Below are 25,562 nucleotides of genomic sequence, written 5' to 3'. Positions count from 1 at the left end.
AAGGAGAAGCGGGTAAAAAGAAAACGGATGGATGGATGGATGAGCTAAAACTTTTTCATTTTAGTGCTTAATTTACTTTAATTTGTTGCATTTCTGTTGTTCCTGTAGGGACTTCATTAGTTTAATTTTTCAGAGATCGATAGAGAAAATTCACATTTTTCTATCGCATACATTTCAAGACTTGATCTGTAACCCGGTATCAGCAAAACCTTAAGTGTCCAACAGGGGGCGATAGGGTTCAAATTAACAAAGCTAGTCAGTTTATCAACAGTGGTGTTCATTAAAAGGATAATATATCTTAATAAAATAAAATAAAATACTGATACTGAGCTTGAACTGATTCTTCCAACAATAAAAATGCACTGTAAAAACTGAAAAGGTTGTCATTTAATGGTGACGAAATTAAAATTAGATGCATCACCTGACTCTGAATACGTTGCAGCGATAAAGCAGCAATTTATTTTATGAATCTTAATTTTTCCAGCGAAGTTCACCCCCTGCCAGCAGGTCTGGCAGCCAGTCTGTCATCAACGGGACGGTCCCAGGATTTGTTGATGTCAATTCCCGGAAGACGAGGGAGAAAACGGAAGTCGGGTTGCTCTGCCTTCAAAATAAAAGTCTGAAACCAAGGGGTTGGGTGTGAGTGGGTGTGGGTGTGGGGTTAAAGATCTGAACAACCTCAGCTGTAGTTAAACATTTGACTGTTTCATCTCCTTGGCTTTGCACACCATCTGGGATGTTGACCTTTGAAATTGTTTTTTTTATAAGGAGCTGCTTTTATTTTGCTTCATAGGTTTATATAATGTCTTCTGACTGTTATGTTATGTTTTGTTTTTTCTTTATTCCTTCTTCTTTATTTGGCTGTTCACTTTTCAGAGGTCTCCACAGCGAGTCATCCTCCTCCATCTAACTCTGTCTTCTGCATCCTCTGTCCTCACTCCAACTACCTCCATGTCCTCCCTAACTGCATCCATATGTCTCCTCTGTCTTTTTCCTTGCAGCTGCATCTCCAATATACCCTCCTCTGCACATGTCCAAACCATCTCAGTCTGGCCTCTCTAACTTTATCTCCCAGTCGTTCAACCTGTGCTGGACCTCTGATGACCTCATTCCTAATCCTGTCCATCCTTGACCCTCCCAAGGAGAACCTCAACATCTTCAGCTCTGCCACTTCCAGTTCTGTCTCCTGTCTTTTTGTCTCCAAACCATACAACATAGCTGCTCTCACCACTGTCTTGGAAACCTTTTCCTTTGACCTTTGCTGCCACCCTTTTGTTACAAATCACTCCTGAAACTTTTCTCCATCCACTCCATCCTGCCTGGACTCTCTTCTTCACCTCTTTACCACACTCCCCGTCCTCCTGGACAGTCGACCCCAAGTCCTTGAAGTCCTGCACCTTTATGACCTCTGCTTCTTGTAGCCTCACTGTTCTACCTGCCTCCCTCTCATTCTCACACAGGTTCTCTGTCTCCCTATGGCTGATTTTCATACCTCCACCTCTTCAAGTTCTCTTCCACCTGCTCCCTGTTCTCACCACAGATCATGAGGTCATCTGCAAACATCATAGTCCACAGGGATTCCTGCTTGACCTCATCTGCTATTCTGTCCATCACCAGAGCAAACAAGAAGGGGCTCAGAGCTGATCCTTAATACACTCCCACCTCCACATTGAAGCTATCTGTCCCTCCTACAGCACACCTCACCACTGTCCTCATACATGTCCCGGGACAGTACAGTTTGATTTTCAGCATGATTTCCAGGCAAAAATAAAGCAGCAGACAAAACCTCCATGAAAACCTTTTGGGCTTTTATTTCGAAACCTTATACAGGAAGTCCTGTTTCTGCCGCTTCTGTGTTTGACTCTGAAGCTGCAGCTGTGCACAAACCAAGGTGATGTCGACATCCTCTGTTCTCGGGAGGGCAGGAAGGACCCTCATATCTCAGACCCAGCTCCGAAGATCCGCTCAGTCGGGTTAAATGTTTCTTTTTTATTTATTTGTTTATTTATTATGGGACAAATCCCAGCGCGGAGAGCGAGCTGGCTGCTGCTTTAGGACAACAACCTGAGAGTTCGACATGAATGCAGCCGAGCAGACGGTTACGTGGCTCATCACCCTGGGGGTCCTGGAGTCTCCGAAGAAAAGCGTCTCGGATCCAGAAGCTTTCCTTCAGGCGTCCCTGCGGGATGGAGCGGTGCTGTGCCGGCTGCTGGAGCGCCTCAGAACCGGGGACTCTGGCAGGGTAAACAACCCAATTATGCATATCCACCTCAGAGTCGGTTCACCCAGAAAACCACAGAAAAACCCACTGATTTGTCTTGTCATGTGATTTTCTGGAAATATTCCAGGAGATTTAGGCTTCAGGCGTTAAATACTAATAAAAAGCAGCCTTAAAACTTGAATTTAACTGGACATTTTTAAGTTAATTGTCCCCAGTTTGTCAATGATGACTACTTTTCACCTAATATAAGATTTCCTGTGGACATACTGATATATAGTAGCTCATTTATTTAATAAAAAAACAAGTTAAAGATTTGTAAATTTAGTAAACAGGCATGCAAAACTGTAAAATTAGTGTCAAAATGTTCAAGATGACACCTTAACTAGCAACTACAATAAGATTAAAAATAAAGTGATGAAATGTCAGCCTTTAAATCAACCTTTTGCTGAAATAGTTACCTTAATTTATGTGTTGTGATCAGTATTGTGTTATGTATTTTATCATGATGAAAATGGGGGCGAGCGTAACAAGTTACGTGGAAATGTGACCTAAATAAAAACCTGTCATCGCTTTTTAGGCTAAAACTGCAGAAACAAATAATGGACCAGGACAGTTCAGTATGTTTTACCAGAGGCCACCAGAACCAGAACTGTGGTACAAACAGTCCCACTTTCCTGTAATGACTTCTAATAGGTTGTTTATTAGCAGTTTTTAAAAAAAATCCACAATGATCCAGGCTTGCAAGTTCAGCAAACAATAACAAACAACAATAATAAAACATAAACACGTCACTAGAACTGAATCACCTTATTTTTTATTCATTTAGCAGTTTTTTTATGAAGCCTTAAATTTCCTTTTAGGTTAAGATCGTATTTTGAGCTTATTTTGTCCTTTTTTACTGAATATTAGGCACGGAAGACAATATATGTGAAGTATACAGAAAAGTATGCGGTAAATATTATTTGTTATTAATGAATAATATCAGAAAATCTAATTTTAACGCGTATGAGTTTCCACATATATGACTTCCGGTTTGAGCTTTACTTTGAAACCTCAAACCGGAAGCGGGATTTATTAGCTTACTCTGATCCGCGGAAAGCAGGTGCGCCGAGAGCGACACGGAATAAGACTGTTTTCAAGGCAGGAACGCCGCCTTCTCCTCCGCCAGGAGTTTGTTTATATTTCCGACGAGTGTCCGAAGCTAATTTTGTTTGTTTTCGTTTTATTTTATTTGCAGTTTTTCCAGGAACCGAGGAGCGACAGCGAGTGTCAGAGGAATATCACCGAGTTTATTAAAGGCTGCGGGAATTTCGGCGTGGAGGTGAGTCGGCGCATCACTTCATTTATGTAGCACTCATTTATGACTTAAAGCTCAAATAAAAACTTATTTATCTCCACAGTTTGCCTGTGGCACATGTAACGTGCTTCTACTGAGTCCTTGCTCCATTTAAAGGCTGCAAATAGGTGTTGGGAAGTTTCTATCAATGATGCTTTTTTTTTTTTTTTTGTAAAGAGTCGGTAAATTTCAACAAGTTAGCTCAACTTTAGTTATTTTGATTCAGGCCCCCAAAACCCCCCAAACAACTGGATTTATATATTAAACAAACTAGAGATTGTAGAGTTCTAAGCTTTTAAGATCAATATGTTCTGACTTTTATATTACCTGGTGCCCTCAAGGATGAGGGACACTCTCCAAAATGTCCGTATTTCGGACAGAACATAGACGGTTTAAAGGGGGTAAAAGAAGCCATTTATGTCAAAAAGGAGAAACCAACATTAAACAGAGGAGGAGGTCTCAGATTCCAGCTTTCCAAGGCCCAGTTTATGCAACTCTGTTTTGAAGCGAAACAACATTTCTGTTGTATTTTGGGCATTCGAGTAAACGACAGCAGCGGTCGGCGTCTCTGACACTGGAAGCCTGTTTTGAATCCGGGTCTCAGAGTGGAAGCTTTTTGTGTCTTGAGGAAAAAAAGAAAAAGGTTTCGGTGTCAGAGAAGTTGTGTATGGGAACATAAACAGCGTTGCGTAAACACGACCCAAAGCATCTCTTTTGCGAGCCAGGCTAACTAAGACCCTAACGACTCTCCGCTGTGAGAGGAGTGAGTTTAATCTGCACATGAATCTAGTTGACATAAAGGAGTATGTAAGCTTAGAGCCACATGCTCCAGTTTTTTAATTGAGAGAACTCCCTGGTAGGGAAGCGAAACATCAACTACATAACAGAACTCCAGTTATTTTGTTTTTAAATTCATTTATTTATTTTTCATGTCCTGGATGACATAGGTCAGATCAAACTGCTGATGTAGATTCCTATCAGTCAAACAATATGTGCTTTTTGGTTGAACAACTCCCCCATAATGAGAGTTATTCCCCTAAACTTAATGCTCCGGCATACTCCGTAAGAAGTCAAGATGTCCGTTTGCGGTCACATGGTTGCGAGATGTTCGTTTTCTCACCTTTCATCGTCCACGAGACACTCCAATCGGAACTCACGGGAAGCTCCTCCCTCCTCCTGTGGTGTTAAAACAGGTTTCCTCCCGCCGGCTTCTCAACTCTCCTGCCCCAGTACAGATTTTTGCTTCCCTCAGCACAACCAGATGTGTTTATTACACAGACTGAGACGATACATGCTGTTTGGCATTTGCAAATATGACTTCTGACCAATCACACGACACTCGGCGCAAACCCCCTGTGAGAAACAGTTTAGCTCAGGCCCTTGTGTCGAGAAGCGGTGGACGAAGCTGCTACGAGAACAAAAATTACGACTTTTTGACTTCTCATGGAGCATAGAAAGGCCTTAATGACGTGTTTTCCTTCAGCTTAAAGGTTTCTCTAAAACAAAGTTTAGGTTTGAAACACACACAAGGTCATTACGTAGAGCATGTTTTTAGTCTAATTCTCCAAAAACATATTGCATAACTGACTCATTATGAACGTTTGTGTACCTTAAGATCAGACTCCGATTGGCAGCACGGAGGCTTAGTGGCAAGAAGGTCCTGGGTTCAAGCCCCAGGTTGGGCCTTGGGTCTTTATGTGGAGTTTGTTCTTGTGTTTGTTTTACCCTAGTACTTCAGTTTCTTTCCACAATTCATGCATCTTTAGGTCCAGGTCTCCCTTGAAAAAGAGATCTGTGATCTCAAGGGGATTTGCCAAATAAAGGTTTTAAAAATATATAAATATCTCAGATTTATTGTCATTCAGACCTCATAATAAGAAAGAAACAGATTTTACAGGGCTTGGTATTGTGGAATAAAAGGGATAATAAACTAACTAACTAGTTAAGATAAAATAGACTGAAACAAAAGCTAAACTAATTAAAGCTAAAAAGAGATCTGTGCAGTGGCAAACCATGAGCAGCAACAGTTCACAACAGGTTCTTGAAGTGTAAAGCATCCAGTATTTGGGAGCCAGAGCGATTCAGTAGTCTTGCTGCATCCTAGTAAAAGCCGTTTTCCAATCTGGATGTTTTTTTTGTCCCGGATCCAGCAGCCTCCTTCCTGAGTGGAGGGGGGCATAAATGGTGGGTGGGTGGGTGGAGTCACGTAATGTAGATGTCACTAATGGGTGGTAAGATACGCCTGACAGTCCTCCGTGCAGATTCCTGCTCTGCCACAGTGCAGCTTTAAAACCACACACAGCCAGGCAGGAGGTAAATGGACTGTACTTATATGGCGGGCCACTCAGTGCGCTTTACAGCACAATCTGTGTCCTAATTTCCCCATCCCCACACACTAAGGTAATCTGAATAAATCATTCTATAGATTCTAATCAGTGCTTTAGATTTGCAATACTGCACAGAGGCAATTAGGAGTTCGGTGTCTCGCCCAGGGACACTTAGACATGTGGTATACTGGTGGAATCAAACCTGTAACTGTTTTATTGGAGGACGACTGCTCTAACCACTGAGCCACAGCCGCCTCGAGGTGAGGTGAGTGATAGATGGTGTTAGAAGTAGCTGTAGCATTTATTTTGATGCTGGAAGCTGAAACGTTTGGGATTCACTGCACTGTTCAGTGGTTTTCAGACTTTCCAGCTTTTGACCCACAAAATAACAAATGTGGCAAAAAGTCGTGACCCCAGCTGTTGCTGATTGAAGCACAAGAATACTGCTTATAAGCTATTTAACAAAGAGCCTCACCAACCATTATATTCTTTTTTTTCCATCTATGTATGACCACTGTTTGTGTCTCTTTGCAACAGTCGAGGCTGAATGTGCCACTGGCAGTCATTTTTAAAGTCGATCTGATTTCTGTAGAGCCCCCTACTTGGTGTTTGACAACCCACAGTGGGGTCCTGACCCTCAACTTTGAGAACTACTGCTCTAAAGCATGCAGGCAAAATATGGCTCAAGGGCCCAGGTTCTTGGACTAACTCCAACTGGCTCTCCAGGTCTTCAAATGAAAACAAAACTTCATTTTGGTTTGTTTTTTGCAGTTTTATTAATGAAACTTAAGACAAGAGGCTTTTGCTGTTTGCTTGATTTTGACATATTTAAGATTTTGCAGGTTTTGATGCAAGTTCATAATTTTTATGGTTAATTGTTGTTTATTTATTGGCTGTAGCACAAAAAAAGTCCCAAATTAGGAATAACTGTTGGTTATACAAAATTAGAAGATGTGCTTAGTGAATAAAAATGAGCCTCAGAGCAAGCTAGCCCTTTTTTTAATCAAATTAAGCCTGCATTTCTCTCATTGCTGCAGCAACAGGAGACCGTTTCTCCACTTCAGCAAGATTCGCTTGTAGATTTCAGCTGAGCTACTTCTAAATGCCAAGATCCATCATACGCCCTCTCTCTTGGTCACAGTGCAGAAAAAAAACTACACGCGTGCCAAGCATTGGCACCGATAAATATGCTACTTGCATAAAGAAAAACAGAGGATGTAGCCACCTACAAGCTTTATGTGCCAATTCCTAATTATTCCAACCTTTCTCTGTATATGTTCAGCTTCGTTATAAATCAACTTTAAGCCCCGATACAAAACGATCTGCCCATCATGTCGCCTCACAGTATTCTAGTCTGCAACCTGTCCTAATGCCTCCTTCCTTCCCTGCCAGCTGCAAAATCCACATTTCACATATTAATTAAATGAAAAGAACCACCAAAGTACCACTCCCATGCAGCTCAATCTTGCAATTGCAATGACGTAATGTTGCAAATGAAAGATGCAAGTTGAAAAACAACCAGCATTGATTTTTTTTTGGTTTTTTCTTTAAAATGATCTGTTAGCAGCTAACGGTACATAACAGGTAACCAGCTGGTGCTCTGAATCCAAAACCAGCAACACATTTCCTTTTGCCAAAGCTTTCTCAGATTTTTGATAGCTGAGCAGAGAATTTGCTCTATTTGAAAATAATATTTCCTATAGAGTTTAGGGCTTTATTTTGGTCTTTTTTTTGGTTTCACAATGCACCAACATTTTCTCTAGATTCAACCCCAGAGGCGAGCCATAGCTTCAGATTCTTTCAATAAGGAGCTTTTTTATAATATACTAGTTTTGGCATTATCATGTTTAAAAAAAAATAAAAAAAAATGCCTCAATGTCAGACAAACATATGCTGTCTGGATAGCATCATATGTTGCTCCAACACAGTGTGTTCGCAGATGTATGAATTACCATGCCATAAGCTCTAATACAACCCTCATACTATCACAGATGCTGGCTTTTGAGCTGTGTGCTGACAACAAGCCAGATGGCCCATTTTTTTCCCCTACCCTGGTCATAAAATCTAAAAGGAAATGTCAATTTTTTTCACTCCAGCTCACTCCATCCACTCAGAACACAAGCTTAGTCAGATTAAACATCAGATATCTTCATAATTTTCACCTAAATATATGGTTCAAATGATCTCTGAATTGTTATCAGAGTAATTTATTTGGCTACAAATAATTAGAATAACTGTTTTTTGTTAAAAATGATCTGTTTACTGATGCATAATAGGCCAAAGAGTTTACTTTGCTGTTTTCAGAAAATATATTTGCTTCCTTTTGGTTTGTTTTGTAGTTATGGAAGCAGCAGAAAGCTGCACAGATAACATATTTTTACTTGTGACATAATTTTAAGCCCTTCTGTGGCATTGATCAACAAGTTAGTAGTTTTAGTTATTTAGTTTTTAAGTTAAAGCTGGTTGTAAAGACGACAGTTGTTGGTTACCTTGTTTGAGATGAGCGGTAGCGAACAGTAACCTGTAAATTTATTACAACTACAGATCTCGTGTGAGGAATTTTTTTAACTGAAAGGTGACGCCACCTGAATGATGGATGGTTTTTGAGCTTAAAGAAACTTTGAATACTCCTGTTTTACTCTTGATTAAAAAGAAAATCTGTGCAAACCATTAAACTGACGTGTGGCTCAGAGATGAAGTTAAAGACGCCGACGCTATCAGGGTTCAAAAGTACAGCTCTGCAGGGTGCGTGCATGTGTGTGTCAGTGCTCTAAAGTAGGTCATGCCAGGTTATGACCTCCCCTGCTGTGAATGTGAAGCGCGACCTAGTGAATAATGTACAAAATGCCACACACACAGTATTGATCCTACCCATGGAAAATAAAGCTGTGGGGATCGTAATGGAGGAAAAGCAGATTATGCAACACCGGAGTCCTGGATGTAGACATATAACAAGGTTTTACTCTGGTACCTGGAAAGTAAAATGATATGATATGAGTGGGCCTTTAAAAAAATAATATATCGACTCTCAAGGGAACAATGGAGACGGCATGAGAAGATGAAATGAGGGGGAGGGCGGGAGTGGACTGATGTAATGCAGTCCTCCAGGCAGCCAGTGGATTTCCAATCAGGTTGATTAGGGGAATGCCAGCCAAGGACTCTGGTCCTTGCAGTCAGTAATAATTCTCCCAGACAGTCGTCGGGCAGGCGGAGGACAAGCCAGACCGAGTGTCCAATAGGGGACAATTCTCACCATCATTAACAAGAGCTGCACAGTCGGTCACGTTCATACATTCAGCCTCATTTGTAATTAATGTGAACTGTGTGTGTTATTGATTTTTGTCTGTTTTATAGTGCCCTTGTTTCAGCCGCAATACGCCTCATAATCGAGTGGGCCGTTTGACCCAACCGCAAGGCAAGGAGAAGGATAAAGACGCAGATATTCCATTTGATAATTGCTGAAACTAGTTTTATTAGGATGCAAGGTGAGGTGGAAGCGCTTCTAGTTTGGTTTTTCTTCCTCCTGCTGCCCACGAGGCCTAAGTTTTAAAACTGTTATTGTGCAGCAGGAGGACTGAGACTATTTTTCCACCATTTTAGTTTTCGTGAAGGATGTTTTGCTGCTAAAGCTTTACAGAACAATTCCTGACTGTGGTTTCACAGCAGCAACCTCCAGTATTCAACCTCCTTATCTTGACTTATTTATGACTTATTGACTCATTGTGAATTTTTGTTTACATCTTTTTTTTTCTTTGCTATATTCGCTCCTAAATAATATTTTTTTTTCCATTTTGAACTAAACATCTGCCACATGTGCACAAAATATATAATGTATTTCTCACATCATACTTGTAGTTTTTTTCATTTTGCAGCTTTTCAACAAATTAACAAAATGGACACTGCAACTCTGTATTTTTGCCTGTGGTGCCACAGGATTGGTCTGATGCTGTCAGTATAGAAGATTAACCAATGGGCTTCCAGCCTTTGGGAAAAGTGTATTTTAAAACATCTTAGTATGCCAGATTGTCAATTTGGTCCTAATATATAGACTTGCAATGACAAAATAAAAGTTTGCATTTTGTTTGTTTGGGTTTTTTTTTGCCACAAATCGCTTCACCTTCAGATTTTGGAGAATATACAGCCCAAGTTGGTTAGTGTGTGTGGTATACACAAGATTAGGAGCTTTTGAGGTATTTTGGAGTGTGTGTGTGTCGCCACTTCCTCGTGTCTGATTGGGAGATTACGAGAGGCAGCTCAGACTTGGAGTAATCCTGCTTCAGACTGCAGTTGGAGCAAGGAATTAAAGCCCCACTAGAGTTGGAATTTAAATAAACGCTACGAGGACTCGTTTCATCTATGAAACAAACTGTGTAACGCCAGTTCAAGCAGCTAAACCACAGGTAGATGTGCTTCTTCTTTTTTTCATTCACTGCTTCAAATCTGTGGGAAACGGTCCCAGTCAAAGGTTTGACCATTGTTAAATTGAATAGGTGAGGGCAGGTGTGTCCAAACTTATGAATAGTCCTGCACATGTAAAGATATTTTACAAAGACAACCTTTTTTGTCTTTGAAGCTCATTCAGTTTATCATAGATGTATGCATTTTTTTGGAACTATTATTTCCATCAGGGCTGTTCCTTAAAACGTTTCTTTCATCTTTCTTTGTTTTTTTGCTCCTTCCAGCCTTTTGAGGTCAGTGACCTGCTGCAGGGGCTGAACTTCTCCAAAGTCCTGAACACCCTGGTTGCCCTCAATAAAGCCACAGAAGGTAAACGGCTTCATGCTCAGTTTTCGCTTTTCATCAGAACTGTAGCTCTTCCCTGTCTTTTGTCAGCTCTTTATGTCCGAACGCATCTTGATAAACACTAAAGTTTTAATGTTTATCATTTGTTTTTTTCGTTTGGGTGTTATTAATTGCTGCTTTGTGCTAATTTAGGCACTTCTAGAGACGGCGTATGTGTGCCACACGCCTCAAATCTAAGGATCAAGTCGTTTGACTCTCTGAACACTCAGAGTCGCTCGTCCAAAGTGCTGCAGCCTCAGTACCGCAGCCTGGTGAGTCGCCGTGACAGTGACAGCATCACGACTGGGGAAAAAATGAAGTCAGAAGATTTAACCTCTTGTCCGGGGTTTTCTGGGCCTTCTCGCTCGCAGGACATGTCAGATGGCAGTGGGTGTGGCCAGGTGCTGGTCAGAGCGCGCTTCTCCTTCCAGCAGACCAACGAGGACGAGCTGTCCTTCTCCAAGGGGAACGTCATCAGTGTCTCCAGGCAGGAGGATGGGGGCTGGTGGGAAGGCACGCTGAACGGGAAGACTGGGTGGTTTCCCAGTAACTATGTACGGGAGCTGAAAGGAAGCGGTAGGTGCAGCTCCTGTCGATGTAGATGTCGTGCGTCCTTAAAATTCCGTTGTTTTTTTTTTTTTAACTGTCTTCACAAGAAAAGGGAATCTGCTTCTTATTGTTATGATCATAGCAGACAGAAGCTAATTACACCAAGAAATACACAAACAAACCGGCTTCCTGTGAGTCTGTTTTTACTGACAATAGCTTCCTGACCTCTTTTAGTTGCGATGTCATTTCCTAAAGCCCAGACAAGTCATCCCTGAAATTGGCTGAAAATCGGACCCAGATCTAGTTTAATTTCTTACCTTCTTTAACTCAGTTGCTCTGTTTTTAAAACCACAAATTAAGTAAGACAAATAAAAGAGATTATAGTTGATATCTGGATGCAACAGATGGAGTCAGATTTAACTGTCATAAAATTATATTTTGGGTTATCTAATTTAAGTTTTTTTTTAAACCAATAGAATTTTCTTTTGTTATTTACGTAACAGCCTTGAGTAACAAAACTGCTAAAACGTCAGGAGCTGCAGTGTCTTTCTGATCATCTCCTCACATAGTTGTCTTGCTCAGCTGTGTTGCTTTCCGTCCTTGTGAAAGGCTTCACAAGGAAGCGAAGAAAGAAAGGAAGTTCCACAGATGCTTTAGAAAAAGGAACTTCCTGTAGCGCACGGCAGCGAAACAATAAGCTCACTGAGAGACGGCAGTGGCTTCAGACTGCTGGGCGGAAGGTTCGCCGGCTCACGTCTGGGAGGTAAAAACGAGAGAGCTTCGAAAAACTGAGAGTTTTTATCTACAGTCTGAGCTCCATTCTGACTTTTGACGATTTTAAAGAAGTGGTTACGAATGTGTCAATACCGAGACTTGAGCTCAAGAAGACGTGCAGAAAGACACGTTTGACACGTCAGGCAACAAACCTCAAAAAGCTCATTAGAAAATACTAAATATCACCCAGATGCCACATTGCAATGCTCATTAAGTCTTAACATTCAGCTGGCAGCTGTGACAAAGCTTTAATAACAGCAGCCCAGACTGGATTGGCATGACATTGTGGAGTCAGTGATTTATAGCATTTAATCACTGATTGTCCCACTGTGAGCGCAGGACAAAACACTGCTCTGCGAAATGCCACACAAATAAAGAGATGTTCTTGTCCTTTTTGTGAAATAGATTTGCCCTCATGGGGAGCTCTCCGTTAAAAAAGGACAGCAGTGCACCACGCTGAAGATAATTCGATTTGGTTGAATTTGTTTGGCCAGGGCCGTCTTCGTGTTATTTTTTTTTTTCCTCGTTGGCCTTTTTGAAGTGTTTATTCTTTCAGTTGAACAAAAAGTAATTTCCTTGACAATTGAATGTCCCCTTTTGTTCTGCTTTCAGATAAAACAGCCGACAAGCCAAAGTCTGCGACACTGAAAAGTCCACCCAAAGGCTTTGACACCACCATCATCAGTAAAACGTACTACAATGTGGTAAGGACTGCAGTTTTTAGAAACTTGGGTTTGACATTAATCAGAAAAAAGATGAAACTTTACTTTTTCTGTGTCTCTTAAGTGTAGCCCATTAGAGTGACTTGAACTAATAGATGATTGTCACGTTTCTGCTTGCTTTCGTGGGTTGTCAGAGTACATCGTTTTTCATTTAATTACGATCTCATAGCGGCGTCTGTGTCTGTTTGAGCGTGTAATCATAGTGGAGCTAACTTGGCATCCCTGCATGTGTCAGGTCTGTGTGGCAGACTGCAGCAGACGTAATGTAGGTTATTCCTTCCAGTCCGGTGGTTTCTGGGGCAGCCTTGCCACAGGGTTTGCTCTTTCTGGTGGGTGTGTTTGGGAATGTTTTTAATAATGTAACGAGACGTCCCTGTCTTTCTCTAGACAGTTTTATATTTGGTTGGGGCACCTGAATCACTTTTATCTCCGGCCTGAAGCCAAAGCTGCAGACAAAAAGATATGAAAGGTGTTTTTTTTCTTCTGAAAGAGCACCAACCTCAGTATAGAAACTTGTTTTAGTACAAAAAACAAGATTTGGGTTTTTATACATAATATGGTGTGGTGCTGTCCATCCATTTGTCCCTCTGCCTGTCCGTCTGTAGACAATTTCTTATTCACAACCATGTAACCATGTCAAACTGCGCGGTTGAACACCTCACGAGTCGGGGATGATCCCTATTGATTTCAACATTGCCAGGTCAAAGGTCTAGGTCACAGGTGACCCCTTTGTGAAAACCTTGTTCGTGCTCCAACTCTAGAACCGTGTAACGTAGGAATGTCAAACTGCACGACTGGACACCTCAAGAGTCAGGGAGGATCCCTGTTGATTTCAAGGTCACTAGGTCAAAGGTCATAGGTAAACCCTTTGTAAAAAAATCTTGTTCATGCTCCAACTCTGGAACCATGTAACATAGGAATCTCAAAGTGCCTAGCTGGACACCTCATGGGTCTGTGATGATCCCTATTGATTTCAAGGTCACTGGGTCAAAGGTCATAGGTAAACCCTTTGTAAAAACCTTGTCTGTTCTTCAGCTCTAGACATGTATTCAGGGTTGTTGTTGTGTGAGGGATCTGATGCTTTGGATTCTTATTACTAACAGGTGTATTACGTACCGTCGACTCTCATTATATTATATATATACGTTTATATATATATATTTGTGTTATATATAACACATACACCCGTTTTTCCAGGATTCTTGTTTAACTGACCTTTCAGCTGCTGCTTAGGCAAATTTTTAAGAAAACCAAAGTGTGAATTTCCTTGATGAGAGTAACTGGAGTTATTACTACATTCGTGTCTCAGTGGGAGACTATCACTTGTTTAATAGTGTCTTGTTTTTTACCAGAAGCCTTATTCCTGCGAGGTTTCTGAAGTTGTGGCAAGAGGAGCCAATTAGTCCGTGGAGTCAGACTTGAGGCTGAGTTTCAGCAAGTGAAAGCTACTGAAGCCAGTTTTACAGCTCCCAAAGGATCCTATAACTCTCTTCATTAACTTTTAACTACCTACAGTTCTAAAAGCCAACTTTTTAAAGACCCATTTCAACCTGCCAAGATCGTTTTTGGTCTTTTTTTTTTTTACAATTTGTCTCAGGAGAAAATCTGAATTATTTTATTACATTTCACAGCTCTGTTTTTCCCATTAGGAAACAAAAAAAAGTATAAAAACATGCAAACGATGAGGCGTTATCCTCGTATCTTTTTACTGTTGCTTCCCAAACTGATTCTCGTCTCTTCCAGGTCCTGCAGAACATCCTGGAAGCAGAGAGCGAATATTCAAGGGAGCTTCAGAGTCTCCTGGGTTCATACCTCCGCTCACTTCACCCTACAGACAGGTGGAGACTTTTACATGGTTTTACCTTTTTACTCAACGTAACTGGTTATTAGAGGCAGCGCATTACAAACACACAAGCATATGTGCCGCATTAATTGGATAACTAGTAATACGTCTCAATTTGCATGAAATGAATGGCTGTGCTTTTACATCCACACTGGAGAAACTTACTGATTCAGCAGAAACAAGCATGAGAATCAGTTCTGAAGTAATGAGACAAAGTTTAACTTTATCTGGTTGTTTGTGAGCGTGCTAAATATCAACTCAAAATGCCATAAAGGAATCTCCCTTAGGTTTTAATATAGAAAACTGATGCTACTCTTTTCACGGTCCGCTCCTTTCTTCTGCAGAATCAGCAGTGCTGACATCAGCCATATTCAGGGAAACCTGGAAGAGATCTCAACCTTTCAACAGATGCTGGTTCAGGCCTTAGACGAGCAGACGAAGTTGGTGTATTTTCCTGTTTTTTGTTTAATATCTTGTTATTGCTACATGGCTAAACTTTATTGGAATTTGTTGCTGACAGTTAAATATTTAATGTCTCAAACATACATTACCTCTTTCCCCGTTTTTCATTTGCTTTATTTAAGATTTAGACTGATTTTTATTGAGCATTGTGAGTTTGTTTTTTCTTGTTTCTGTGTGCAGACAGTTCATCCAAAGGGGGAGCAGTTAATATAGAAAATGCTTACATGGACAATAAACATGTTAACATTATTAGTAACAAATCATATCTTTTAAAGCAAAAACGTGCAGGATGTCACGTTGTTGGTGCTTAGTTATTGAAGCAACAGGGACATCTAGTGGTCCTCGAGTGTTACTTTTTCACTGTAATAAAGCACAAATCAGCTGTAAAGATGATACAAATTACTTACTGTAAAAACTCTTAATACCCTGAATTAAATATAATCTTGTCACCAACTTTAGCTGTGAGTTAGACAGATTTCTCCTCTGTGTTGCTCTCATCAAACATACCACCCAGACTGTTTTCTTTAGGTGCCATTAGTGTAATATCCCTGTTTTATCTAGTCTAATAATGTGTTGCCCTTTGCGTAGACCCTCTGAGAACCAGCAGAAAATCGGGGGCTTTTTTCTAAACATGATGCCCCAGATGATGAACATATATGCGGCCTATTGCTCCAATCATCCATCTGCAGTCAGTGTTCTCACACAACACAGGTACGTCTGGAAAAATACCCTTTTTTTGCATATATGAAAACTACTAAATGTGATTTTTCTTGTTCTGCATGAGTCGCTTGCTTGTGAATGTGTGTCGCAGTGAGGAATTGGGAGAATTCATGGAGTCGAAAGGCGCGTCCTGTCCTGGCATCCTCACGCTGACCACCAGTCTGAGTAAACCTTTTACCAGACTGGAGAGATATCCAGCACTGCTGAAAGAACTGGAGAGGCATATGGAAGTAAGCATGGCTCTGTGCTGTAGGCTTTAGTCGAGGGATGTTACACGACTGAAGCTGTTGAGAGAAACTTACTGTTAAAAGTGTTTTCAAGAAGCGTGGCAGGAAAGAAACCAAATGTTGGGTTTTCATGTCGAATATTTTCTGTCTCTTAGGAACAACACCCCGACAGAGCTGACCTCAACGCAGCTATGACAGCCTTTAAAAGCCTCGCAGTAAGACGTGTTCATCTTCACCACCAGTTATTCCACATGTTCACGGGTACCTTTGATCGCTGAGGGGTGGGAGAAATAAGTCAGTCAGTTTTACAGATGTTGAGCTAAAGTTTGATGCGCTAACAGACTGCACGAGATTTCACAACATAACATTATTTTCAAGATTTCACCAAAACCACCAAGCTATGTCTCATTTTTATAAGTCCGTCCTAAGCTGTGTTATGTTACGGTACTGTCCATCCATCTGTGGATAATTTCTTAACTGAGCTTTAAATTTATAACCCTTTAACATACGAATGTCAAACTGCAAAGCTGTACACCTCATGGGTCGGGGATCACAGGTCATGGGGTAAAAGGTCAAAATCACAGGTGACACTTTTGTGAAAACCTAATCTGTGCTCCAACTCTAGATACATGGATTCAAGATTGTTGTGTGAGGGAATTCATGCTTTGGATCTTGAATACTCTGACTCTTGTTTAATATAAGATTACCTTAGAGTTCATAAACGCTACTCTGAAGGGCGCTCACGTTGTTTACAAGTTAGCATCAGGTTAGCTTTAAGTTAGCTTCGAATTAGCAACGTTAGCTCTCGCCTGCCGTCTTTATGTTGATTTACAGTGTTGTGTGCTGATTTATGACAACGCTCTGAGGGTAATCGGTTCTCATTGTTCCACGTTCCAAACTTGGTCGTTATGTGCATTGTTTTGTCGGCCATGACGGTCCTAATGATCATCAGAATCCGAATCTGAAGAGTTTTCATCTGATTCCGGAGATCCAGCCGTCGGTTTTTTTCATAGTGGTATGGTTGTTTATCTATTACTCCTGCAAAGTCTTCCTGCATTTCTTTGTGTTCAAAAAAGGCTTTTTCTTCCATTTCCACTAGTAAACAACCAGACAGTAGTGGCGGCCGTCGCACAGCGCTCGTCATGAACTAGGACGGCAACTCCATCCAAAAAATCACCCACTTCAGAAATTATTGACTTAAACACTAAAAACAGTTCATTTAAGTTTTAGGTCAGAAAAGTAGGTCCCTGCAATGTTATGTGGATGTGTTTGTCTAAATATTATTCATGAAATGTTAATTTTTAAAGATTTGACTTTAGTTCAGCTTTAAACTCTGGCGGGCGATATCCATTCCTTCAAGGAATGCTGGGGCTTTAATCTCCCCAAGGTTTTGTGAATTATTTTGTCTGTGTATGTTTCTATTCAGGCTCACTGTCATGAGGTGCGAAAGAAGAAGGACCTGGAGCTGCAGATTTTAACTGAACCGATCAGAAACTGGGAGGGAGACGATATCAAAACGCTCGGCCCGGTTCTCCACATGTCCAAGGTCAAAGTTCAGACGCAGAATTGTCAGGTACGACGTCTGTGTGAAATCAGAGACACTTATCTCAGCTCTGGCGCATCAGTACGAGAATATAAAAGCCGTTTTGTCTTTCAGGGGTCAAACGAACGCCTTCTCCTCCTCTTTCCTCACACTCTGCTCATGCTCTCTGCTAGCCTGAGAATGAGCGGATTTATCTACCAGGTGTGTTTGCAGCGATCACAATGCAATCTCTGTAAAAATATTTACAGTTCCTGCACTTCCCATACATAAGAAAATGCTTATTCTTTTTAAGCTCTTAAGCATGACAGCAAATATTTATCTGTCTTCTCGTTACGTGGTTTACAATCACTCTGGGTTTGTTGTTGTCTTTAGGGAAAGATGCCGTTATCAGGAATGCTCATCTCCAGAATTGAAGATGGCGATAACTTGAGGAATGCTTTTGAAATATCTGGTTAGAAGCATGCAAACATACAAAATCTTCATCATCCACAGTTTTTTTTTATTTATGGTTGGAAGAATTGTAAAATCCTGAACAAAGTCCTTTTGGCAAAATTTTATTATCTGTTTATATTTGACCTGAGTGTTTTTCTTTTACCTGTTAATCAGTGTTTTTTTTCTTCTTCTTCTTCTCGTTTTGTACACCTTGTTGTGCAGGTGGCCAGTGTGAGCGAATACAGGTAGCCTGTAACAGTCAGCGCGATCTGCAAGACTGGCTGGATCTTCTCACCAAACACACTCACACTACTCCCCCTCACTTACACAAGCCTGCGGCCGTCTGCCACACAGTAAGTGTCTGTTTTAAACAACAGCTGCGATAGCCGGTTCGCGAGTCGATCTTCATCCGTCTCGCCGCTCTCTCCTCTGCTTCTGCCCCCAGTTGCCACCAAGCACCCCCAAACCCTGGACCCTGAGCTGCCTTCGCCCTGCACCTCCACTCCGACCGTCTGCTGCTCTGTGCTTCAAGGAGGTGCTGAACACTTATCTGTAAAAATTAGTTGAAGCCTTTCCTCACTTCTCCCGGTATGGGAGCAAACGTGTGCACACTTCGTGTTCATTATTTTGTGCCCTTTGTTTGAAGGATTTCAGTAAGAGTCCTAAGAACATGAAGAAGCTGCTTCCTAAGAGGAAACCAGAAAGGAAACCTTCAGAGGAAGATTTCACTGCCAGAAAGAGTAAGTACAACAGATCTAAGTCTCCTGAAATCCTTTTAAAAACCTGTTTGATGTTATGGTAATATGCTTCTTAAATTGTCTTCAAATTTGCAATTTTAAGGTAGAATTATATAGAAGACTAAATAATTAGAGAAATGTATTAGAACCACATTAGCATCAGCCCTTACTTTTGCAGAAAGCGACTCATTTTAGCTACCAGAGGATGTGTAGCTGCTTGATCTCAGTAAGCAGACACTGCTGAGTTCATTCCCCAGTTTTTCCTTCATCCATCAGGCACAGCAGCTCTGGAAGAGGACGCTCAGATACTGAAAGTGATCGAGGCCTACTGCACAAGTGCCAAAACTCGGCAGACTCTAAACTCAAGTGAGTTTGCGTCATTCTTTTGCCACACTCATCAAAACACATCGTTCACGCATTGTCGTAGACCAACGTACCGTGTGTCTTAATCAGTGTTTGCTCTGAGCTTTCTTCACTAACTAATGTTTTTCTCTCTTCTCTCTTTTTATGTCTCACCTCCGCACATCTGCTTTCAACACTCACCAAAACATTGTTTTGTTTTTAAATCTGTTTTACTCACTTGTTTGGTTGTGTTGCCATTGTCTCACTCTTTCTAACTGGTGCCTCTGCCTGTAATTTTCTTATGTTTGTCGTAATTTATCTCTCACAAACCGTGTTTCCCTTTTGTTTGTCCCCTGTGTTGTCACATTTTGGTTGCTCCTTTTATGTTGTGGTTTGTCCAACACCTTCATCCTTGACCCAATATGGTTTTGATTTGCCTCCCCATCCTCCACCAACACTTAATTGCTGGTTATTTTATGGTACACAAAGCCTGGCAAGGAACCGACCTAATGCACAACCACGTGCTCGCTGAAAACAGCCTCTCTGTGGCTGTGTTCCCATGTTCTGACCAATCAGAAGACTCGGATTATGAGAGTATCTGGACTTCCCAAAGTCACAGGACCGCCTCGTTTTCTCGTAAGATGCTGGTGTTACAAACCAATGAACATCAGTCATAGATGTGTTTGTAAATCTCTCTGTTACTTCCAGTATCTGGATTTCTTTCTGTTTACCTAGTATTCATCCTTTTGTATTAAACCTGTGTACTCCTATTCATGTAAAGATGCTTCAGCATGCACTTGTTTCACTTCATGCAGACAGATTAGGAAAAGTGTTTTTTGGCACCACAGTCAGCAAAATGTACCATCACACCACAAAAAAAGCTGCAAGTCGTTTATTAATTGCTGAAATCCTCTCTGGATGGTCTTTTATTAAGCTCATTAGCTCTTTCTGATATGTTCTTGATGAGCAGACTGTTTGTTGTACATACATTAACACACAAAAGAAGAAAGGTCTGTCGAATTTTTCAAATGTCACTCGATGGCTTGCAGTCTGAATTGCAGCTGAAACGTGCAGCCAGTGTGGGCGGGCTAATCTGTTGCATTGGAAACAAAATGAAAATCATGATAGTCTTCCACACTGTGGTTGTGAAACTGACTTTACCTACTAAATATGACTTTATTCTCTTCCATATATGACTGCGATTGCTTGAATCGAAACAGAAGAACGGCGTGTTTTTAGTTTGTGAAGCAAGTCCCCTCTGCTGTAATTTTACCTTTTTTAATTTTATGATAAAACATGTTTGTGTTTCTGCCTCAACAACTAACTGTTTATTGCTTGTTCAGGCTCCAGCAGGAAGGATGTTCAGATGTTGTTTCCAGAGGAGGAGAAGATTATAGTTGAAGAAACCAGAAGCAATGGTCAAACTGTAGTAGAGGAGAGGTAAGCCAGTATTATAATATAATGTTAGATATAATTTGCACCAATACCACCTTACTTACATTTGAGTACTTCCCGACACCGTGTACAGATACGAGTACTAACAAAATGCCATTACATGTCTTACATTAAATAGAACCTCACATTTATTTCCATTAAAGAACAAAAAAACCCTGTCCATCACAGTCATTTTCAGCTCAACAGAGGCACTATTCCTAATGCTGAAATCTAAACAATAAAAACCTCTTTAGGACATCCTGCTCGCAGCAGCATGTGTAGGGACGGCTAAAAAAGTCAGTTTTGAAGCATTAGCCTAGCATTAGCTTAGCGCCTTCCTCTGAGCTGCTGTTCGTTAAGCATCGGCTCGGGCTTCTCAGTAAGTTGTGGTGGAAGACTGATGGTTTTGGTCAAATCCACTCTCCTCATTTCTACATTATGCAACCTTATGGTATTGGTAGTTTTTTACGAGTATGCGTACACGTACACAGTATTAGACTGACACCTGATACTGATATCGATATTGGTACAGCCCTAATGTTAAAATAAGGAGGAGTTGTTTCTTTTCTGCAGGAGTTTGGTGGACACAGTGTACAGTCTCAAAGATGAGGTTCAGGAGCTCAAACAGGTGAGTTTCATTTATCTTTTACTTTTTTTGTCTATTTTCAGTCCAAAAGTTCAGTCAACTCTTACTTTGCTTTGTCTCATTTTTGCATCGTTTTGTCCTTTACGCTTTTTTCAGGACAACAAGAGGATGAAAAGGACGCTGGAAGAAGAGCAGCAAGCGAGAAAAGAGCTGGAGCGCATCGTCAGGAGGGTTCTGAAGAACATGAACGACCCAACCTGGGATGAGACTAATCTCTGAAATCGCTGCAAGTCTGACTGGTTTCAAAACGAAGAGAGCCGTTCAGACAGAGGCTGCTCTTTGACGTGCGTCCATTTCCCTGAGCTTTAACCTTCGCCGTGACCCGTGTGCCAAACTGTGGACCAAGAGGAAACTCCTGCCAGCTTTCAGTGACGCCATCTCAACTCGTAAAGCTGTAGAGGCATAAAGACATCACTTTCTGTCGCTTTTTTAGTGTTTAGCCTCTCATTCACCAACAGCAGGGCAGTATTGTATTTACTCCTGGTGTATTTCCAAGAAACACTGAAGAAATTATGATTTTAATCTCTGTGAAACTCGACAAAACCGTCCCAGCTGCTCATTTATTTGGTAGGTTTGTCTCAGTTTTAAAGAAGAATAAATCCTCAACTGAAGCTTGTTCACCACCCGTGTGTGTTACAGTGCCACACAAGTGATTCTTATAAAGTGTGACAAAATTTTCATTTTCTTTGTGCTTTTCTTTGTTTTAGTCTTTGAAAGCTCAAACTACACGTTCTGACAAATTCATCTAAACAGTTATTGAAAGGGTTTAACGTATCAACTCAAAGGCGTCTCAGAAATGTGCATCATTAGAAAAACCTCAGGGCTCAACATGACAACAAACATTACCAGCTCAAGATTAAGACCCGTTTTTAATATATTTTTTTTTAAATTTCACAATCAAAGCAATAGTTAACGGTGATCAAAGTTTGAAACAACTTTGCCTTGCGGAGCTGCAGACATCCCAGCAACAGGCCTGCCATGCTGCCTCTTAAACAAAGTTTTGTTTATATCTGCCGAAAAACATTTTAAAATGTTTTTTTTCTCTCTGGTCTATATTCTAACTTTGCCGGTCACTGATGGTCACTGAAAAGGGAAAACAGATTATTTACAAAAAGAGCAGCTTCGTCTATTTATTCTCTTAATTTTGTCAAATAGATATCTTTGTACCCAATTCAAGCTCTGTAAAGAACAGGAAGCTTTGTGCTCACACGCTGTGGGTAGATGCCAACCACTTGAAAAAACATTGATTTCCAGAAGCATTAAAGTCGTTTAAAAACACAAGCTAAGATACAGTGAAATGCATCAGAATAGGATTTCGACCTTACTGTGTAAAATACATACATTTAAAGGTAAAAAATTCAAACTCTGCTCACTTTATTTGAAACTGAGGATGATTTCTATCAGATGAAAACACTAAGATGATTATCCAGATTATTAAGACACTTTAAGCAGCTGGAAGATTTTTATAATGCAAGTTTGTTTGATGAAACACTTAAAACTGACTCAATCAGACTGCGTTCAGCTCCTGTTTTAAAAGAAGAGAGCAACTAAAAAGATGTCTAAACAAAGTAATTATAATGGGACCAATCAGTGCACTTTTTTTTTTGTTATTTTTTTCGTCAAAACCAAAGTTAAAGCAATACAACACTGGGAAATTAGTGTATTTATGGTGTCTATATGCAGCAAACTGTAGATTGAATTTGTGTCTTTTTTATAGTTTGTGATTTTGATTTTTGTTACACTTATTTTCTACTTGATCCGGCTCAACACAATGGAGGTGATTTTTGTTCCTCAGCAGCATCAGAAGACGTGCCATTACGAGAAGAATTGGATTATGCTGAAATTAGAGCCATATTTGTGTTAGTTACGTGACGCCAACGACTGGCTCTAACTTGTGCATTTAACTGTGACTGATGTAAACATGTCGTGTGTTCAGTTGTTAGAATGATGGAGGTGATTAGATTAGTTACCATGACAACGACCTTTATTTATTCTGTCCATGCTGGTGAATAAAATGTGAAATTCAACTCGGTCTCCAGTTCATTTATATCTTTGTGTATATAAATAAAACAAGTTCAGCGTTTAGTAAGGGTCAGAGTTGTCGCTCGGCTAAATCCAAACAGATTAATTTATACATCCAGGTTGTGGACCTATCTGTGCAGAACTTCATTTATTCCTTCTCCTATCTAATGCTGCCTGATGTCCTTCAGAGTTTAGTTTCCAGGCTTTCATCCCTAAAGACAAACCAACAAACTCATCTGCCGACTGTTTCGCCTCACATCTTTAAAGTTTCCTCATTTAACAAATATGTTAGGCAAAAAAAGTGATTGTAGTTAAACAAAACAAATGGTTGGCTTAATCACAACATAAAATCTAGAAACGAAAAAACAGTCATACTGTCTCGGTGCATCTACTGTTTAATGTTTAGATAATAAAAAAAAACCAAACGCCAGAAAGGCTAAAAATGCAGGAATTCTCACAAATTAAAGAGAATCAGAAATTTCAGCATAAACAAAGCGTATCTTAGTGTTTCTTGAAATGGAAAAAACCCCAAAACAAAACCAAAGAAAAAAACAGAGTCAAACAAAATCAATTTAAAACAAAATCCAAACCAAACCAAAACACAACAAACAAACAAACAAACAAAAATGTATACCCCCCCCCCCAAAAAAAAACAAAACAAAACAAAACAAAACAAAACAAAACAAAACAAAACAAAACAAAACAAAACAAAACAAAACAAAACAAAACAAAACAAAAAACATCAATTCAATTCAAAAACAACCTACAGTTAATTGAGGGAAACAGCGCCCCCCCGGATTGTAACTGCATCCTATTGCTGTTAGCCATAGCGGTTACAAAGGGTATTACACCCTCTTTTGAGAAACCCGCATGTGGAAGTTAACTAGCCTTGATTACATCCAGGCTCAGCAAACACGGACCGAAACACGAATAAATCGCCAAAAAATAAACACTTATCACTCTAAACACTCAGTAAATGATAATAATAATAATAAAAATGTTTCAATTAAATGCGTTGTTTACCCACGTGAGCGTTATTTTTTTACAGTGTTGACGGTGTCAGCGAGGCTGAAAGAAATAACTTCAATTTTATGGAAGGACTCTGGACAACAAGAAATGTGAGTCAAAACAGCTTGTCTTTTCTTTGTATCTGCTGCAGTTTTATTTCCTCGTGGTTAACACAGTTTGAAATAACCTCAACTTTGCTAGCATTTGTTATAATTTCGTATTAGTAGTGCCTTCTCTCGTTCCTACCACAAACATACACAGATGAAAGTCTTGTGTTGTTTTAATTATTGTTTTAAGATTTGCAGATGAAGCTTCTGTTTTGGGTTCTTTTTGCCTAATTGTGGTTTCTTGACATCAGTCTGTTGGCTTAAACAACAAAAATGATAAAATAATTGTCTTGTTTGGTGTTTTGTGCTATACATGGGTGTATTTAGCACTGGATTTTGTTCATATTTACACAGCAGGTTACATAGAAGAGGAAAAATATGATACCATGTCTTTAAATCTGTGTTTTACTGTCTTATTTTGTCATTAGGATAACTAGGAAAGGTTGATAATATTGATTTATCATTGGTATTAGCCCTTGCCCATTTTAGAGTTGAATGAAATCTACTTTTTTTAAAATAATTCACGTGTAGCTGTTTATAAATATGGCATACTTGGAATGAGAAAGTGTTTCTGTCAGTCAGTGTAACTTTGGGCTCCCGGGACAATTGTATTGCTTCTAAAAATGATATTCAGGTTACCTAACAGGAAATAAACCCTAAATTACAGCCTTTAAAAGCTCTACATAGTTATTCCCTGAATGTACTTCCTGTAACTTTCAGTTCAGGTCTTTTAGTGACAAACCTTTGTTATAATCACACCTGATAATACAATAATTATAAAATATAATCACCTCTAACAAGCTTAATTATCTCACACAACTTAAAAAATGTTTCTCTAACCTCACATTTATCCAAATCTGTAACTTTATATGGATATTGGACCAAATTAAACAAAACTTGACTCTATAAGATAACTAACACCATATTTCATGCAAGCAATTGTTGTTTTTTCCTTCCCCAACTCAGCCTGATAAGGTTCCTAAATATGATTCAGTACTTTTTAAACAGAATTGAGTGAAATCTGTTCAGGTCCGTCTCCTCTGGTTTTCCTCCACCTCGCCGGGCGGCTGCTGTTGGCGGTAAAAAGAAAATGGCTCGGATCGCGTGTCGCGGGAATCTTTAGTACGTTCAGGAAATTCGGGAAACCCGGTTCTTCCAACCATTTCGAACCCTTCTGAGTTTAAGGGTTTGAGATGTGAGGCGGCTTTTTAGAGATTTGGCGACCTCTGAAACCAAAATGTGGCTTGGAAAAAAACAGAGACTATATTGCGATCGAACTGAGACACTTTGTGACTAAGTCGGGACAAATAAAATCGCACGTCATTAGC

General features: G+C 40.2%; 1 protein-coding gene and 1 long non-coding RNA gene across 5 annotated transcripts in view; both read left to right on the top strand.

Moving 5' to 3' along the window:
• Positions 1 to 1,868: 1,868 nt before the first annotated feature.
• Positions 1,869 to 23,124, top strand: arhgef7b (Rho guanine nucleotide exchange factor (GEF) 7b). 4 transcript variants are annotated; one of them, XM_017430110.3, is made up of 22 exons: positions 1,869 to 2,242; positions 3,459 to 3,542; positions 10,567 to 10,651; positions 10,820 to 10,938; positions 11,038 to 11,242; positions 12,602 to 12,693; positions 14,455 to 14,549; positions 14,899 to 14,994; positions 15,605 to 15,727; positions 15,828 to 15,966; positions 16,119 to 16,178; positions 17,390 to 17,536; positions 17,621 to 17,707; positions 17,879 to 17,957; positions 18,161 to 18,291; positions 18,384 to 18,473; positions 18,585 to 18,678; positions 18,952 to 19,041; positions 19,507 to 19,653; positions 20,361 to 20,457; positions 21,025 to 21,079; positions 21,194 to 23,124. In XM_017430110.3, exons 1-22 carry the CDS (start codon positions 2,078 to 2,080, stop codon positions 21,314 to 21,316), a joined length of 2,403 nt encoding a protein of 800 aa, XP_017285599.1. In that variant the 5' UTR covers positions 1,869 to 2,077; the 3' UTR covers positions 21,317 to 23,124. The 4 variants fall into 4 exon arrangements, with proteins under 4 accessions (XP_017285599.1, XP_017285601.1, XP_017285600.1 ...); XM_025009049.2 differs by lacking the exon at positions 1,869 to 2,242 and adding an exon at positions 3,212 to 3,361; XM_017430112.3 differs by lacking the exons at positions 21,025 to 21,079; positions 21,194 to 23,124 and adding an exon at positions 20,238 to 20,280.
• Positions 23,125 to 23,843: 719 nt separating this feature from the next.
• The window catches only part of LOC112451039, an 89,110-nt gene continuing 87,391 nt past the window's right edge, over positions 23,844 to 25,562 (top strand). Inside the window, exon 1 of the long non-coding RNA XR_005232771.1 lies at positions 23,844 to 24,237. This is a non-coding gene — a long non-coding RNA (uncharacterized LOC112451039). The remainder of the gene's footprint in view (positions 24,238 to 25,562) is intronic.

Source organism: Kryptolebias marmoratus, linkage group LG23 (assembly GCF_001649575.2).
Source record: "Kryptolebias marmoratus isolate JLee-2015 linkage group LG23, ASM164957v2, whole genome shotgun sequence".
Lineage (NCBI taxonomy): Eukaryota > Metazoa > Chordata > Actinopteri > Cyprinodontiformes > Rivulidae > Kryptolebias > Kryptolebias marmoratus.
Note: the sequence above shows the minus strand (reverse complement) of the source record. Positions and strands in the feature narration are given on the sequence as shown.